The sequence below is a fragment of the Peromyscus leucopus genome, chromosome 6 (assembly GCF_004664715.2).
Source record: "Peromyscus leucopus breed LL Stock chromosome 6, UCI_PerLeu_2.1, whole genome shotgun sequence".
Taxonomy (NCBI): Eukaryota; Metazoa; Chordata; class Mammalia; order Rodentia; family Cricetidae; genus Peromyscus; species Peromyscus leucopus.
Window position 1 is genome coordinate 70037765 of NC_051068.1, and position 18147 is coordinate 70055911.

Below are 18147 nucleotides of genomic sequence, written 5' to 3' on the forward strand. Positions count from 1 at the left end.
GTATTCTTGTCTGGCCTAGAACTCACTATGTAGCCAGGATAGCCTTAGACGTCTGATCCACCTGCCTCTGCTCCTCAAGGACTAGGATTACAGGTGTGGAGCACCATACCAAGTGTATATGGAACTTGGACAGAAACGCAGGGCTTGTGCATGCTAGGCCAGCTAGAGTCGCAGCCTCTATTAGATTATTAAATCTATTAAATTTATTAGAAGATGAAGATTTAGCTGGGAAAGACCGAGATAAATAGAATTTACACACTACATCAATTTTTCTCAGCTCATTCCTGGATCCCTCCTTGGATCACACACTCAGCATCCTTTTGTGTATTTGAAACAAAATTTCAATATTAGCTTAGGCTGGCCTGGAACTTCCTGTCCTCCCCCTTGGCCTCCTGAATGCTGGGAGGATCATGTCTATGCATCACTAGACAGCGTGCATTATTTTTAAAATAGCATTTACTTTTAAAATTACTTTTCATCTTTATGCATTTGTTTGTGGGGAGGGGGCACATTGATGTGCATGCTGATGCCCTCGAAAGCATGAAGAGGGCCAGGTACAGGCTGTTCTGAGTCACCTGACAGATGTGCTGGGAACTGGGATTGTGTCCTCTGGAAGAGCAGCGAGCGCTCTGAACAGCTGAGCCACGTCTCCAGCCTCTACAACAAAACTATTACATTTATGGTGCATGTCTGTGTGTGCGTGTGCGTGTGTCTGCATGTGCGTGTGTGTCTGTGTCTGTGTGTGTGCGTGTGCGTGTGTCTGCATGTGCGTGTGTGTCTGTGTCTGTGTGTGTGTGTGCGCGCGCGCGCGCGTGCGTCTACGTGTGTCTGTGGTGGGGGAGGGCGTCAGTTTCCCTCCCTCCACCATGGTCAGTCCCAGAGGCTTCAAGCTTCGGGCTTGAAGAGGCTCCAGTCTTCAAGCTGGACGGAGGTGACCTTACCCTGGGCTAAGCTGACCTACAGGACTTCAAACGTCAAAGTAGGGCGTGGTACTGCACACCTGTAATCCAGCACTTGGGAGGTGTGAGCAGGAAGCTCAGGAGCCATCCTTGGCTACAGGGGGTCTGAAGCCAGCCTGGGCTACATGAAACCCTGGAGAGGAAGAGAATGCAAACATCAGCAGACCTAGGAGGGAGTTTTTTTTTTTTTTTTGGCTGAGACAAGCTGTGACTAAAGTCACCCATGTGAATACTAACTGAGCTGTGTAAAGGAAAGTCCTGGCGATACTCAATTGTCATGAGTCTTACTTGACATTAAGGGTCATGTCAAAATGCTTTTTATGATTAGGAAAATCTGAGTCATTGTCCAGCTTCCTCTATTGGATTTCTGAGTCACTTCCTCTTCTATTGACCCAAACTTACAAGAAATACCCACGATGGGTGTGGTGGAACATGGCTGTAGGGGCAGCTTCTTAGAAGCCGGAGGCAGGGGAATGACTAGAACCCAGTGTGAGGTCGGCCCGGGCACCACAGTGAGATCTGAGAGGAGACCAGGGGAGAGGAGGGGAGGGCAGAGGGGGAGCTCCTGGGGGCTCAGTAACAGTGCTTGCCTGGCCTGCATGAGTCCCAAGGCTCAGTGCCACAGCCAGGGAGTGCGGGGCTGGGTCTCAGTTGGTGAAGTGCCTCCCTAGCATACAGAAAGAAAGCCCTACATGCAACTGTATACACTGGGGGTGGTGCATGACTAGAATCTCCGAACTCAGAGGGTGGCCTGAACTCAGAAGTTTAGCTACGTTGTAAGTTCTAGACCTGCCTGGACTATTGAGACTCTGCCTAATAAAATAAAAGAGAGAAAAAGGAATGTCAAAAGTACAGGATTTGGAGAATTTGGGAACTAGGAGGGCACTAGAGATGGGTTTCTGTGTGGTCACTACAGATGATGTAAATAAGGTTAGGACATCACTCCACTTTTGAGGCTGCGTGGTCCCTGTCACGTAGCTCCTCCTAACCAGAGCCTCTCCCCTGCAACAGCTGACTTCTTAAAAAGATTTTTATTATTTTCATTATGTGTATGTATGTGTGGAGGGATGTGCACGCAAGTGCAGGTGCCCTTGGAGGCCAGCAGAGGGCATCGGATCCCACGAGCTTGAGTTGCAGGTGGTTGGGAGACACCAGACGTCCGTGCTCCGAACCAAACTCAAGTCCTCCGGGTAGAGCAGGAAGTACTCTTTAACTAGAGTTAGCTCTCCACCCCTGCCTGCCTGACTGATGTTTGGTTTTGGGGACAGGATCCTGCCCTGGCCTTTCAGCAGCCTTCCTGCCTCAGCTTCCAGGTGCTGGAATCACAGGTGTCCACCACTGTACCCCAGCTCTGAGTGAGTGGATCCAAGGCAAAGGTGGACCCCATTCGATTATTGTTTTGTGCTGGGAACTGACTCCAGAATTCCTCACTTGACCCCACGCTGTATCCCAGGCTCCAGTGTGGACTATTTTATTAGAAGTAAACTACACACTACTCAAAATGCTGTAGCAGGAGGATCACAAGGTCAGCTTAGGGGTCCTGTCTTAAAAAAAAAAAAAAAAAGACAAAGAGGGGGAGAAAGAAAAGACACCACACAGGGAGCATCTCTTACTGAGCCCAGCTTGGGTTTGTCGGTCTTTTGAGCAACTTTTGTTCCGAGGACTGCCCTGTGCCTTTCAAGGTGTTTACTAACATTACTAGCCAAGTGTGACGGCTCACACCTGTAACCTCAGTACTCTGGAGGCAGAGGCAGGAGGATTGCCGAGTTTGAGGTTAGCCTAGACTACCATAGTACCGAGCCGGCCAGGGCGACAGGACAAGAGCCTATCTCAAGAAAGGGGAGAACCACAAAACTTACCAAGCATTGTCAAATGCCCCTTGGAGTCCGCCGGTGAGAACTCTGGTGCTGGTTTGTGAAGGGCAGCCTGGTCTTCCCCTGCTCTGGGCCCGCCTCTCTTCCCACTTCCCCAGGGGCTACCCCACCCTCAGATGGGAATGTCCTGAGGCTTCGGAAATGTCTTCCTGGTCCAGAGCACTGACTGCTCTCTAGAGGATCGGGGGTTAATCCCCAGCGCCCACATGGCAGCTCATCTGTGACTCTAGTCCCAGGGGACACAGTGCCCTGTCCTGGCCGCGGTGGCACACGCTTCCAGACAAACACCCTCACAGAGGAAAACAGTGAGATGGAAGTCTCCCCGCTGCCTCCCCTCAGTGGGTGGCCCCGAAAGTGGCACCTGGGTGAAAATGGGAAGCCACAGCTTCTGCCCTTCCTCTTGCTCATGACGGGGATCCCCCAGTTGGATAAAAGTTTACATAACTGGTAAAAATAACACAAAATATTTGCAAAGCTTAGCTTACCTGTGAGTGCCATAAATCAAGATCAGGGGTTGAGTCCCTTCTGGGCCGGGGACGTAGGTCATAGGTCAGCAAACAGTGCTTGCCTAAGCCAGGAGCCGGCCTGTGAGCCCGCACTCAGGACACAGAAGAAGGATGACCGGGAGAAGTTCAAGGCTGCTTAGACTACATGAGATCCATCTCCCCACTCCAACCCCCCCCCCAAAAAAAAAGACAAAGAATGAAAGGGTGTCTTCCTGAGGCCCTGGGTTTGATTCTCCTCAGAACCAGCAAATTGAAAACAAAGCCTTGCTGTGGCACACTCCTTTAATCCCAGCACTCTAAGGCTGAGGCAGAGGCAGGAGGATCTCTGTTAGTTCGAGGCCAGCCTGGTCTACAGAGCCAGTTCCAGGACAGCCAGGGCTTTGTAGAGAGACCCTGTCTCAAAATAAACAAACACAAAACAAAGTCTCTCTCTTACCACCAGAGACAGTAAGGATAGACCAAGGAAACTGCTTAGATTGGGAAGTTATATGGCGATGTATAGGTAGATATCTTTTTCTTTCTTTTTGAGATGATGTGTCACCGTGCTCAGCAAGATTTTTGTTTTGTTTTGTTGTCGTTGAGATAGGATCTCACTCTGAAGCCCTGGTAAGCCTCAGACTCACAAAGATCCATCTGCCCTGTCTCCCAAGTACCAGGATTAAAGGTGCCCATGCAGGGCTCCTGCAAGGTATGTTAATGAAGGTCTAAGCCTGAGAGAGGAAGAAAAGCACCTGGAGAAAGTGAGGCACTCGGGGAGCACAAACTTAGGCTCCTCTGAGGAACAAACACTGGTTTTCCGTCACGTCTTCCTCGACTCGGGGACCACGTACTTGCCCTAGCCTTATTTAGGTCCTTGGCCACACTTAAGCAATTCAAGCTGTGTAGTCATAGGAAGACAGGAAACAGATGGTTGCTATAGAAACTTGTCTAAATACACACTGAAACATGCACCAGGCTGAAGAGCAGTTTTGGTTTTTGCTTGGACTTAATTTTTTCCCCTCTTAATTTGCTATTTTTCTGTCTCGTCTCACTTTTTTTTTTTTTTTTTTTTTTTTTTTTTTTTTTTTTTTTTGAGACAGTTTCTCTATTTAGCACTGGCTGTCCTGGATCTCGCTCTGTAGCCCAGGCTGGCCTCAAACCCAGAGATCTGCCTGCCTCTGCCTCCTGAGTGCTGGGATTAGAGGTGTGCACCACCAACACCTGGCTTTTATTCACATTTTTATGCTTTGCACTCCTGCTTCCCAGTGCTGGTTCCCAACTTGCTAGCTCTGATCCGAAGCACCTCTTTTCCTTCGGAAATTCATAGTTTCAGCAGAATTACTGGGGGTCCGGGGGGAGCGAGATGAGTGACAGCGAAGTATAATGAGATACATCTATGGAAACAACAAATCCATTACTTTGCATGCTAATTAAAAAACAACAGTTGGAAGCTGGGGTGGTGGCACACACCTTTCATCCTAGCACTTGAGAGGCAGAAGCAGGTGGATCTCTGCGAGTTCTAGGACAATCAGAGCTATATAGAGAGACTCTGTCTCAAAAAACCTTGGGCTAGCTATGGCTGCACCTTTAATCCCAGCACTACAGAGGCAGTCTGCACAGCAAGCCTCAGGCCTGCCAAGACTGTATAGTGAACCCTGTTTTGTTTTGTTTTATTAAAAAAAAAAAAAAAAAACATTTATTAGCCAATAGTTGTGGTGCACACTTTTAATCTCAGCACTCCAGAGGCAGAGGCAGGAGGATCTCTGTGAGTTGGAGACCACAAAGGGAGTTCCAGTTCAGCCAGGGCTACACAGTGAGGCCCTGACTCACAAAGCAACCGTTAGGGAAGTAGGAAGCCTTCCCTAACAGTGGTTTTGACTTTGGAGGCCTCTGACGAATGTAATTCACAGCCATTCTCTCGGGATCCAGATGGGCCTGGCCAGTGTCCACCGTCCTGGCCACTATTTACTATAGTTTGCTTCAGCTTTGGCTAAAAAACATAAACATCAGCTACCTGGACATGGTGACTTACTTATCCCTGCAGTCCCAACCAACCCTCAGAGGTAGAGGCAAAGGATCATAGATTAAGGTCCAGGCAGCGAGATCTCTCGGCACGCAGAGGCACTTGCTGCCAAGCCTGAGGATGTGAGTTCGATCCCCAGGCCCCCAGGGTGGATGAGGACTCCCAGATGGTGTCCTCAGAGCACACACACTCAGTGGTGCACTCACTCACTCCTGCACACACGTGAATAAAAGAGACTAATGTGGGGACATCCTGAGCTACATAGTGAATTCGAGGCTAGTTCGGACTAAATGATCTTGTCTGAAAATAGTCATACTATCATATCACACTTGCCTGTCTGTGGAGGAGGACGAAGGAGCAGCATTCTGCTGGGTTTGGACCTTTGCACCGCACAAATCCTATTCAGGAGGTCGGCTGTGTGCACAGCATGCAGGGTCTGTGTGACGTCTATGGAAGGTTTTTAGAAACACTTCTGTAGTTGTGGGGTGAGCATGGATGTTTGTCCCTGTTGACAGGGTCCCACGCAGGCTAAGCTGGTCATAAACTGGGTGACCTGGAGCTTCTGAACCTGGTGTCTCCATCTCACCAGTCCTGGGATTACAGGCAGAAGCTTCCATACCTCATCTATGGAATACTACAGGTCAAACCCAGGGCTTCCTGGATGCTAAGTGAGCACGCCACCTGGTGAACTGCACCTCAGCCCAGCCTTGTATTTCATGATCCCAGATGACAGTCTTTTATTTATTTATTTATTTTTATCTTATGTGCATTGATGTTTTTGCTTGCATGTATGTCTGTGTGAGGGTGTTGGATCCCCTGCAACTGGAGTTACAGACAGCTGTGAGCCACCATGTGGGTGCTGGGAATTGAACCCAGGTCCTCTGGAAGAGCAGTCAGTGCTCTTAACCGCTGAGCCATCTCTCCAGCCACCCCCTCCCCCACATGATAGTCTTAACCACCCCAGAAGTAGGTAAGATTTTCTCTTCTTCAATTTGATGCCCAGTGTATGACTTGGCCTGTAAAGCATATGGACACCAGACAGAGAACAGGGAAGGAACAGGGAAGGATGGGAGGCAGACTTGATAAGGGAGACTATGTTTTACATGTAAAGTGTTCACCTGGAGCCAGTGGGGTGGCTTAGCATGTACAAGCGCTTGCTGCCAAGACTAACAACCTGGGTTTGAGTCCTGGGCCCCACATGGTAGCCATGGAGAACCACGGTCCACAAGTTCTCCTCTGTGCACAGCCCCCATACATTTATACATAGTGTAATAAGCTTTTAAAAGTTAAACTGGCTCTTTCAGCTGTGGTACCAAGACATACAGATATGAATTCCAGTGGGAAACATTAACAGCAATGAAGATTTTTTGAAGACATTGTCAAGGACTAGTTTCATGAGGCTAGAGAGATGGCTCAGTGGTTAAGAGCACTGGCTGCTTTTCCAGAGGACCTGAGTTCAATTCCCAGCACCTATATGGTGGTTCACAACCATCTCTATTGGGATCTGATGCTCTTCTCTGGCATAAAGGCATACATACAGATAGAGCACTCATATACATAAAATAAATAAATAAATCTTAAAAAAGATAAAAAAAAAGAAGAACTAGTTCCATAACTCCTGAACCCTTTCATCCGTTTCAGGGGTAGAAAAAGTAACTTCCTTTTTGTTTTTTCTCTGAGACAGCATCTCATTCTGCGTCCAGGCTGGCGTGGAACTCACAGTGTAGCCCAGGCTGGCCTTGAACGTTCCATGATTCTCTTGCTCCAGCCTGCTGAGTGCTGAGATTATAGACAGGCCACCAAGCTTGGGTCTTGTGTTACAAGCTTGTAACGCCGACTCTTGTGAGACCAAGGCAAAGGATTCAGGGCCAGCCTGTGCTACACAACAGCCAGACCCTAGCTGAAAACAAAACAGTTCAAGGGTCGAGGTGGAGCTCTTGCCTAGCATGCTTAAATCTCTGGGCTCCCCCTACATCATGCCCACATATGCGCGCGCGCACGCGCTTGCTCCCATCAACAACAACAACAATAAGAACTGTGAGCGTTCTGGGAGTCAGATCTAATCCCTAGGAGAAGCACAGAATAATGCCTGAGACTTTCTAGAAGACGAATGGTATGAGAAAGTCAAAAGGCTGAATAGCACCTGAGCTTTGGGTAACAAAAATGAGAGTCTGGGACTGTACCTCAGTTGGTAGAGTGTTTGCCAAGTATGCACGAGCCTAAGGGAATCTGGAAGTCGAAAGCCATCCTCGGCTGCAGAGGGAATGCAGTGCCAACCCTACCACGAGACCGGGTGAAAAGGTAGAGGGCCTGTGTCAGCGTACGTGTCTGAGGAGAGATCCTCTGCCACCAGGATGAAGTTCAGAGAGCCGGGGGACAACGCTAGAGCTTGATTCCTAGGGCATCACTGCATCAGCACTGAGAGCATTTCTAGTTAGTCAGAGCTTGAAGGACCTCTGCTCGGAGCCCCCCTCAGTCAGACTCTTTCCCCTGAGGAAGGAGATTTCTAGCTGACCAGCATCCCCACAGTTTCCCCTGAACTGTCTATTCTTTGTATTTGCTTCCCATGAAATGGAGATCATTCCTTTTACTTAACAGTATGCCAAGGGACCTATTGGATAATACTTGCCCCCAAAATAAAACAGCTCAAAAGACAGGTATTTTAGGGAGTTAGGACTTGTCAAATATGGCTAAAGCCTAGGGAACTGAACAGACTCCTAATGAATAGTGACGTCATTTACACAAGGAAGCTCACTTCATCTGGAGGCTTCCACCAGCATGCCCAGAGTGTTTGCTTGATGTTCTGTGCGACATCCATGGGGGAAACTGCGAAGTAATGTGCCTTTCTTCAAGGATATCAGCAAGCTTGCTGAAGATCTCTTCAGGAACGCTCTGGAATGTTCTAGCTCTTTAAAAAAAAAATTCCATTTACTCAGTATGCTTAACAAGTCCTGCTTGAAAATAGCCTTGATCAATGGCCCTGAGCTTCCCATTGCCAGGAGAGCTGGAGGATACAGTCTGCGGCAGCCTGGAAGTCACGAATGCTGTGTGTCTCAGTGACTCTTCCCACAGCATCCATGTCAGGTGATCATTTCCTCACACCACCCCCAGCATCTCAACCTACTCTTTCACCTCATTCTACCCTCAGGAGTTGAAGGACCACTTCTCTCAACTCGATAAAGCTCTCCCTGCAGCTACTCCAGACCAAGTGGAAACACGGCATCACTTTCACACATCTGTAGACGCTCAAGTGTGTTGATGTGCCGGCCAAGTGTGGTCCAGCTGTGACCTGAGCAGGCCAAGTGATGCTGTCCATCACTATCTTGTAAGGACATGTACCTCCACTCAGACCTTTTACACCAGGCTGGCCTTGAACTTACTGATAACCACCTGCCCCTGCCTCCTGAGTAGCTAGTCTTTTTTAAACAGGCTGACTTTAAATTTGCTATGTAGCTGAAGATGACCTTAAACCCCCGATTCCCCTGCCTCCTCCTCCTAAGAACTGGGATTACAAGTGTGTACTGCTGTGCCTGGCTACACACTTGAAGTTTTAACACATTAAAAATGCCCTAATGTGATTTCTACCCCCATCCGTCTTGTGGGAATGCTGTGGGAGCCAGGCCTGGGTGCCCAGCTACTATAGAGCTGAGACAAGATGATGGCAAGGTCAAGGTTCCCTTCCTATAATGGGGATTCAAGACCAGTCTAGGCATTTTATGAGACCTTGTCTCAAAAACCCAAACAAGAAAGCTGGATGGGACTATCTGGAGTCAGGTAAAGGGGACCAGGAAAAGTGGGACAGGAGGAATGGGGGAGGGGTAAATATAATGGTTTCAAACTAAGAGATCCACCTGGCTCTGCCTTCCAAGTGCTGCAATTAAAGGTGTGCACCACCACTACCTGCCTCAAAAAGTTAATTTTTAAAAAGTGAGAATCCCAGCCAGGCAGTGGTGGTGCACGCCTTTAATCCCAGCACTCGAGAGGCAGAGCCAGGCAGATCTCTGTGAGTTCAAGGCCAGCCTGGTCTACAGAGTGAGTTCCAGGAAAGGTGCAAAGCTACAGAGAAACCCTGTCTCGAAAAAACAAAAACAAAAAAAAAGAAAAGAAAAAGTGAGAATCACTAAAAAATAAAATAAAGCCAGCTGTGGTGGCTCACGCCTTTAATCCCAGCACTCAGGAGGCAGAGGTAGGGGGATCTTCGTGAATTTGAGGCCAGCCTGGTCTACAAAGCAAGTTCTGGGACAGCCAGGACTGTTACACAGAGAAACCCTGTCTTGAAAAACCAAAATAAAACATGCCAGGCACAGTAGTCCACATCTGTAATCCACAGTATTTCTTTCCTGTGGAGCTATATGACATAGTACCCTGTGAAGGCCAGAGAACAACCTGAGGGACTCAGTTCTCTCCTTGTCCCTGGGGTCCCTGGGGTCAAACTCAGATCCTCAAGCCTGTTGGCAGCAAGCGCTTTGACCCCAAACCATCTTTCAGTGTTTCTAAATGTATCTTTCCACATCTTCCTCGCATTAGAGGTTCTTGCCCTTTCTCTTTCTGATTTTGTTTGGTTTTTAACTTGTAGTTATTTTGGTGTTTGAGACAGGATCTCATGTAGCCCAGGCTGGCCTCAGAGTCATTATGTAATAAGAAGATGACCTTTGACTCCTGACCTTCCTGTCTCGCCTGTTAAGTGTTGGGATTACAGGTATAAGTCACCACAGTAGCACCAGAGTGTTTTGGTTTGTTTTGGGTTTGTTTTGGTTTTGTTTCTGAGAGACAGAGCCTTTCTCTGTATCTTAGGCTACACTTGGATTCGGAATCCTGTCTTCAGAATGCTGGCTTACAGGTGTGTACCACGACAGCCATCCAGAACAGTATTATTTGACTACTGCATTACAGCGGAGCAATCCTCATTTATTCCTTTGCCTCTGGTCCCTTCTGCCGATTCATCTCAACCCCACAATTAAGTAATGAAACTGAATTGGAGCATACACTAACTATGATACCTAGTGTCATATTTCCCAGCTGCCCACAAGTCCTGTGGTGCATGCAGCCTTGGAGGCAGAAGCAGGAGGATTAATTAGCTCAAGGTTATCCTCAGCTACAAGGCAAGTTTGAGGCCAGCCTAGGCTACATGTGACCCTGTCTCAAAAAACTTTAAAGGGGGGACTGTTGAGATGACTCAGGGGTTAAGCCAGCATACTGTTCTTCTAGGGGACCCAGGTTCAGTTCCCAGCACCTACGTTAGATCACAAACCCCTGTAATAGCTCACTTCCAAATGCACCTGCACACATGTGCACATCCACATCACTAGAAATAATAAATATATTAAGTTCAGGCTGAGTGTGGCAGCTGACTGAGGCAGGGAGATGGCCTCCACTTGGGGGCCAACCTGGGCAAATCTCTTCCATAGGCTTTCCTTCAGGTCACCTAGCCAAATGAATGTCTCTAATTCCATCATTGAAACTGTTGATGCCTACTGTGTACCCCATTCGCATTGTGGTTAGTTGTTGCTTCCTGTATACCCATTTCACACTGTGGTTAGTTGATGCCTCCTGTATACCCATTTCACATTGTGGTTAGTTGTTGTTGCCTCCTGTATACCCATTTCACATTGTGGTTAGTTGTTGATGCCTCCTGTATACCCATTTCACGTTGTGGTTAGTTGTTGATGCCTTCTGTATACCCATTTCACACTGTGGTTAGTTGATGCCCCCTGTATACCCATTTCACACTGTGGTTAGTTGTTGTGCATGACTAAAAGTTTCTTACAGGCCAGACAGTGGTCATGCCTTTAATCCCAGCACTCAGGAGGCAGAACCAGACAGATCTCTGTGAGTTCAAGGCCAGCCTGGTCTACAGCATGAGATCCAGGACAGCCAGGACTACACAGAGAAACCCTGTCTCGAAAAACCAGAAAATACAGAAATATTCCTTAGTCACTACAATTACAAGATGCTTCTCTCCACACTCCCTGCCACACCCTATAAAACTAGGGCTCTAGATGCTGCTTTCCAACAATCACATGCTCCCGTGTCTCTTTACTAAACTGTGATTTCATGTTTATATATTTCATGAATGTGTGTGGAGGTCAGAGGACAATTTCCAGGCGACGGTTCGCTTTCACCGTGTGGGTCCAGAGATAGAACTCAGATCCTCAGGTTTGGCAGCAGCTGCCTTGACTCACCGGCCACCTCTAGTCCTAATTTTTGTGCCTCATGAGTTCTGAAATTAAGGGTGTGCAGCCACTTTACAGCGTTTTGAACCCAGGGTTTAATGTTAGACAAGCACTCCACCAATTAAGTCCTATTCCCAGCCTGCGATTTTGTTTGTTTGTTTGTTTGAGACAGGGTCTCACTATGTAACTCTGGCTGGCCTGGAACTTGCTCTGTAGATCGGGTGCCCTGGGGTTTCGATTGCTGTGATTGAAACACCATGATCACAAAGCAGCTTGGGGAGGGAAGGGTTTATCTGTCCACATCAGTGTTTATTGAACACACCAGGAACCTGGAGGCAGGCGCTGATGCAGAGACCACAGAGAGGCCCTGCTTTCTGGCTTGCTCCCCCTGGCTTGTTCAGTCTGCTTTCTTATAGAACCCAGGACCACCAGCCGAGGGATGGCACCACCCACCATGGGCTGAGCCTCCCCCATTAATCACTAATTAAGAAAATGCCTTACGGCTGGATCTTATGACGGCACTTTCTCAATTGAGGTTCCCTCCTTTTAGAGAGCTCTAGCTGGTATCAAGTTGACATTAAGCACACCAGGTTTGCCTCAGACGGAGATCCCCACCTCTTTATGAGGTGCTGGGGATCAACCCAGTTCTTCCACAGGGGTAGGCAAGCTCTTTACCAACTGAGCTCTACCCTTAGCCATCAGAAATGACTGTTTTTAGACTGCAGGCTCATCAGGTAGCCAAGGATGATCTTCTGGGTGTCCTGCCTCCACCTCCCCAGGGCCGGGCAAGCACTCTCCCACCTGAGCTACAGGCCCAGCCACCATAGATGACATTTTTAGACTTTATCATTTGGGGGAGGGGGAGTGAGGAGCCGGGCTCCTGTGGCAGCCATTGGATAACTCTGTGGGGGCTGGCCCGCTCCTTTCCCCCTTCAGGTGGGTTCCAGGTCCCGAACCCGGGTCTTCAGGTTTGGGTTTCAGTGGCAGAGCCTTTCGCCAGTTGAACCTTTTCAGCGGCTCCACAGAAATAACTGTCATGGTGGCTCCTCATTTCACAGGAAATGCCGTTCCAGCATCAGCAGAGGCGGTGATCTTTGTGAGTTCGAGCACAAAGACGTCAGAAATAAAACAAAAAATGACCCAGGTCTCCAGCAGTGCGCTCCGATTGACGCCTATTTTGTAAACCCTCCTCTCTTTCCTTAATTTCTAAGTGAATCCATGGTTACACGTGGTGTGCAGGGGGCTGGAGAGACGCCTGGGCGGTTACGAGCCCTGGCTGCTTTTCCAGAGGACGCGGGTTCGACTCCCGGCACCCACATGGAGGACACAACCACGCGCACACACACACACACACACCCACACACACCGCACACACGCACAGGCACGCACACGCACACACACACGCACGCACGCGCACACCTTAAGTGGTATGGTATGGAAACGAGGCGGGCAGGGCAAGCCTGTCGTGCCGGCCCGAGAAAGGCTAAGGCGGGACTCCCCCAATGTTAGGGCCAGCCTGAGCTACACAGGCCGTTCCGGGACAGCCCGGGCCTCGGAAACTGTCACAAAGCCGGCGTCCCCGAGCGGGGAGGCCGAGCGTTCGGCCGGGGCGGGGTGGGGGGCTGCGAGGGGCGTCCAGGTCGTCAACGCGCGTGCGCGCCGCCGCCCGCCCACCCCGTCGTTATGTAACCGGCGGCGGAAGGGCCGCCGCGGCGTCCGGCGCGGCTCTCCGGAAGCCACGCCCCTTTCCCTTTTACGGGACGTCGCCGCTTGCGTCAGAGCGGCCCTAAGGCGGCGGCCGGTTACCGCCGGCCCCACTCCTGACTTCCGCCTGCCTCGAGTCCGGAGTCGTCGGCCTGCCAGGCGCTCGATCGCTCAAGCCCGCGGCGTCCGACCATGTTTGGCCTGCGGAGGAACGCGGTGATCGGCCTGAACCTGTACTGCGGCGGCGCCAGCCTCGGCGCGGGCGGCGGCTCCCCGGCCGGGGCGCGCCTGACGGCCGAGGAGGCCAAGGCCCGGCGCGAGGGGGAGGGAGGCCGCCCTGCTGCCCGGCGCGCGGGCGGTCGCGCGGCCGCCGCCCGTGGGCGCCGAGGACCCCGACGTCACGGCGGCGGCCGAGAGGCGGCGGCTGCGCTCGCCGGGCCTCCTGGCCGTGCCGCCCGACGAGATGGCCGCGCCGGCTGCCTCGCCGCTTCCGCCGCCATCGTGTCCCCCGAGGAGGAGCTGGACGGCTGCGAGCCGGAGGCGCTCAGCAAGCGCCCGGCCGTGCTGCCCCTGCTGGAGCGCGTGAGCGAGGCGGCGAGGAGCTCGGGCGCCGACGGCTCGCTGCCCTCCACGCCGCCGCCGGCCGAGAGGAGGACGGACGAGGACGAGCTGTACCGCCAGTCGCTGGAGATCATCTCGCGCTACCTGCGGGAGCAGGCGGCCGGCGCCAAGGACACGAAGCCGCTGGGCGAGGCGGGCGCGGCGGGCCGGAGGGCGCTGGAGACCCTGCGGCGCGTGGGCGACGGGGTGCAGCGCAACCACGAGACGGCCTTCCAGGGTAAGCGGCGCCCGGGGCGGGGAGGGCGGGCCGGGCCGCGCGGGGAGAGCGAGCGAGCCAGCCAGCCGAGCCTGGCTCGGCGACCAGAATGTTCTGGCCGTGAGTCATTGTTTCCGCCCATCTGGCAGGCAGTTGGGTTCAAAAGCCGGAAAGGGTGGGATGTCAGTGGCGGCGTGGGGTCCGCCTGGAGGCTGCTCCGCGCACCGGGAGAAGCCCCGGCCCCTCGCCGTGGGTGGGCGAGAGGGGGTCGTGCCCCCCCCCCCGCTGCAGACAAAGGAAGAAAGGCCACGAGGTTGCATGCTTTTTCTTCTTCTCAGGCATGCTCCGGAAGCTGGACATTAAGAACGAAGACGATGTGAAATCTTTTTCTCGAGTGATGGTCCATGTTTTCAAAGATGGCGTAACAAACTGGGGCAGGATTGTGACTCTTATTTCTTTTGGTGCCTATGTGGCCAAACACTTGAAGAGCATAAACCAGGAGAGCTGCATCGAACCATTAGCAGAAAGTATCACAGATGTTCTTGTAAGGACAAAACGGGACTGGCTTGTCAAACAAAGAGGCTGGGTAAGTGTGCCTTGTGGTTTAGAGGGGCCGCGGAGTAGAAATGGGGTGCAGGATTTTGTGAAGGTGGACGCAACTAAAGGTTTTTACAAAGTGCCCCCCCCTCCAGATCTAATTTATGTATCTCTGGTTGCTTGATGTTGGACGTTGTAAGTGATAGGTCCAGAGAAAAGGTGCTATGACGGTCTTGAATTGTACCAAAAGGTCTTGTATTCTGTAGGTTGTTCTTCTAATTCAGTTGGATAATCTTCAGAGCAGTGGATTCAAACCGTGAAGAAGTAAGAGTCACCTATGATGACTGAATTTCGTTCCCAGTGGGCCCCTCATTTTAATCAAGTGGACACGGGGTAGAGCCCGAATTTCAGAAGTTTAGTACCCAAAGAGCTCTGGGTGTGAGGTGTACTGGACCTCATTAGGAACCACTGGCCCACAGGAGAATGCTGCAGAGCGATCTGAAGAGTGGTTAGGATTTTTTTCTGTCTTCTGCCATGTTATGGGGGCCCTCAAAATTCTTTTGTTCGGATTGCAGTGCAGTTGCTGTGAGTTAGTTTAACTATTGTGAGTGGTTACTCACTGAAAAGATCTCCAGAAATGTCTCTTGCATCCCAGGAGTATATAATAATTGGTTCACCATTGTTTGGGGGGATATTTTAATTCACCCTTTCTCTATATTTAGTGTTACAACCGCAGAAACCCATACTTGAAAAATGTGTTTCTTTTTGTTTTCTAGGATGGGTTTGTGGAGTTCTTCCACGTACAGGACCTAGAAGGCGGCATCAGAAATGTGCTGCTGGCCTTTGCGGGTGTTGCTGGAGTAGGGGCTGGTCTGGCATACCTAATAAGATAGCCTTGTGAGTGCAATAGGTAACTTAACTCCGGCCACCAAACCACACGCTTCTGTGAAAACAAGTGTATTTATGAAGTTGGACTTGAAGCTGCCCGCTTTAACAATCCAGGAGTTCCACTCTAGCAACATAGCCAGAAAGCAAGCAAGTGGCTGCAGGATTGTGACTAACAAGAATAAATACACGGGAAAGTGCTCCCTGTGGAAGAGTACTGTCCGAAAGAAGCAGTTTTCCCTCAGCAGACTGTGGAGGCCGTGGAGGAGGACTTGTAGATTGGACGAAAGTGGGTAGATGGACAGACTTGATTCCTTATCTAGAAGAGTGGCCAGTCAGGCTAGTCATAGAGCTCAATAAATGTGCAGAATCCACCACTCTCCTCTAGTGTTGAAAGAGAAGCACTAACAATGGCGGTGACCTGTGTGGAGTGGATTTAAGCTACAAGTGACCAGCTGTGACTAGAAGCCCCAGTACTGTAGGAGGATGTGAAGGGGCCGCTCGGGGGAGCTCCCCCAGGTGCACTCCGTGACAGCCCAAGTGCTCGGGACACGAGGCCTGTCTGCTCGGGCTTGGTTTGGATGACTAAGTTTATCAGACTAGTTACGGCCAAAAGTACTTGACTCAAGGTTCGCTAATTAGTTACAAGACTGAGAAGCCTCAATTTTTAAGAAAAACAACTTATAAAAAATGTATTTGTCTGTAAAAATTGTATATATTTTTACAGAAAGTCTATTTCTTTGAATATAAAAAGAGGGAAGTCGTGGATTTAGTTTTTCCATACCCTTTTGAAATTGCAACTTATCTAGTTAGAAATCTATTTCTTACAGCTTTCTAAAACTTTGTCATGATCAGACCCAGTTGTGTGTATGGACTGGTTGTAGTGGAACGAATCAGATTCATAACTATGCAGGTTTCGTTTTCCGGTCTGATTTTGTATCACAGAGGTAAGACATTTGACCCCCATTTGACGTGCTAAAATTGTAAAGTGGTTTGGGAACACAGGCTAGACTCATAACCATGGTGCTATTCACGGGGTTTACTTGTTTAACACAAGTTTAAGCCCGGTGGTGTCAATAAACAAGTTATGTATTTCTTTTCTACTAATGATTGCCAAGCTTTGTTTTGAATTTCTGTATTGGTCTGTCTGATGCTCCACCTATTGTAATGAGTTAACCTTGACTTCCTTTCCTTTCTTCACATACTGGCCTGTTATGCTCTCCCTGGTCCCTCTACAGATATAATCGAGGTCTACATTGCCTCCCTGAACCCCCACCCCCCAACTGGGAACCTGAGTGATTTCCCTCCCGTCAGAGTCCGCAGAACTTTGTCTCCTTAGGGTAGTAACTTCCTCTGAGCCCTGTGACGGGCAGTGACAGCTATGGGGGTGAGACCCCCTTTTCTTGGATTGGCGTCTTCTCCACTGTTGCTTCTGCTGTCGAGAAAAGCGTCCAGAGTCATAGCTTTAGCTACGGTTTGCTCCCGGTGTGAATCTGCTCACTGGAATGTAGAGAGAGGTGGTTCTGTTGAGCCTCAGTTACCTAGAAGCCACTGGTAAGCTGAAGGTGTTTGTTTGAGCTAGGGTCATTTGGAAGCTTTGGTCCCAGAACGTGACCTTTAGTCAGGACTGCAGATAAAAATAGGCATGAATCAGATGACTAAGAATGCAGTGGGAAAGAAGTGCCCTGCCGCCCATCTCAGCCATAGGTCATCCTGCTGGAGCTATTTGTACCTGTGTATTTATCCTTGGTTATAAATTGCTTATTTATGTTTATATCTTGGACTTATAAGCACTTTATGTAGTTTAATTAACCCTACAGGTTAAGGTGACTGAAAGACTAGCCCCCCCCCCATTCAGTCGTGGAAGTTTGTGTTTATGCAGACAGGATCTTAGTAGGTGTTTTAGCTCCAGGGCCCTGAAGACTTGGAGAGCTCAAGTGGTTGAGAAAAGGTTTATTTAGAGGGAGAAGAGAGAGGCACGAGGCCTGAGTGCTGACTAGCTGAAGAGTTGAGACACATCCTCCAAAGGGAAGAGGGAGGGGCTGCTTGGAAAGCTGGCTCTCAGCAAATTCTGTTTGTCTTACACTTCTCTCAGGGAAAAAACCAAAACAGTCTTCAAGCATCCATGTACAATCTACCTGGGGTGGTGAAACCTTCATTCTGGTAGAACCAGCATTTCTAACATCTGTTCCCAAAAGGGTTAGGACCAACTGCAAGTTAATGTGGGTTGTAAAAAATGTGTTTCCCTAAACTGTTTCTTCTCCTGAGGAAAAAAAAAAATAAACCTTTTTTTTTTTCTTCTCCAAAGTAAGATGTGGTATGGGTCTTTTCTTATCGCCTTCCTTCCCCTTATGCAAGACTCTTTAGGGAAGTCAGCTGGGCAAACATGTAAGTGAACTAAAAGCAAAAGTGAATAGCAAAGGAATAGAGTCCTTGCAATGTAGATTTGAAGTCTTGTATTTAATGTATTACTGCTTAAACTAGTTCTGTACTTCTTTGCGTGGTGGAGGAGAAGGCTTTTTAGTTTCCTTTGAGACAGTCTCAAAATAGCCCAGGCTGGACTGTCTTAAACTCTGATCTCTTAGCATCACACCTAGCTTTCTTGTTGACAGGTTTCTTGTCTGAAATTCACTAGCAGAGGTTGACCTTGAACGTCCACCTCTGATGACCCTCTGCTTTAGCTGAGATGA

General features: G+C 49.7%; 1 protein-coding gene across 1 annotated transcript; it reads left to right on the top strand.

Moving 5' to 3' along the window:
• Positions 1 to 13305: 13305 nt before the first annotated feature.
• Mcl1 (MCL1 apoptosis regulator, BCL2 family member) lies at positions 13306 to 17765 on the top strand. The gene is given in 5 exon segments (XM_028856245.2): positions 13306 to 13547; positions 13549 to 13699; positions 13702 to 14056; positions 14374 to 14621; positions 15349 to 17765. Coding segments are annotated over 5 exon segments (1008 nt in total). The 5' UTR covers positions 13306 to 13410; the 3' UTR covers positions 15466 to 17765.
• The last annotated feature ends 382 nt before the right edge of the window (positions 17766 to 18147 follow it).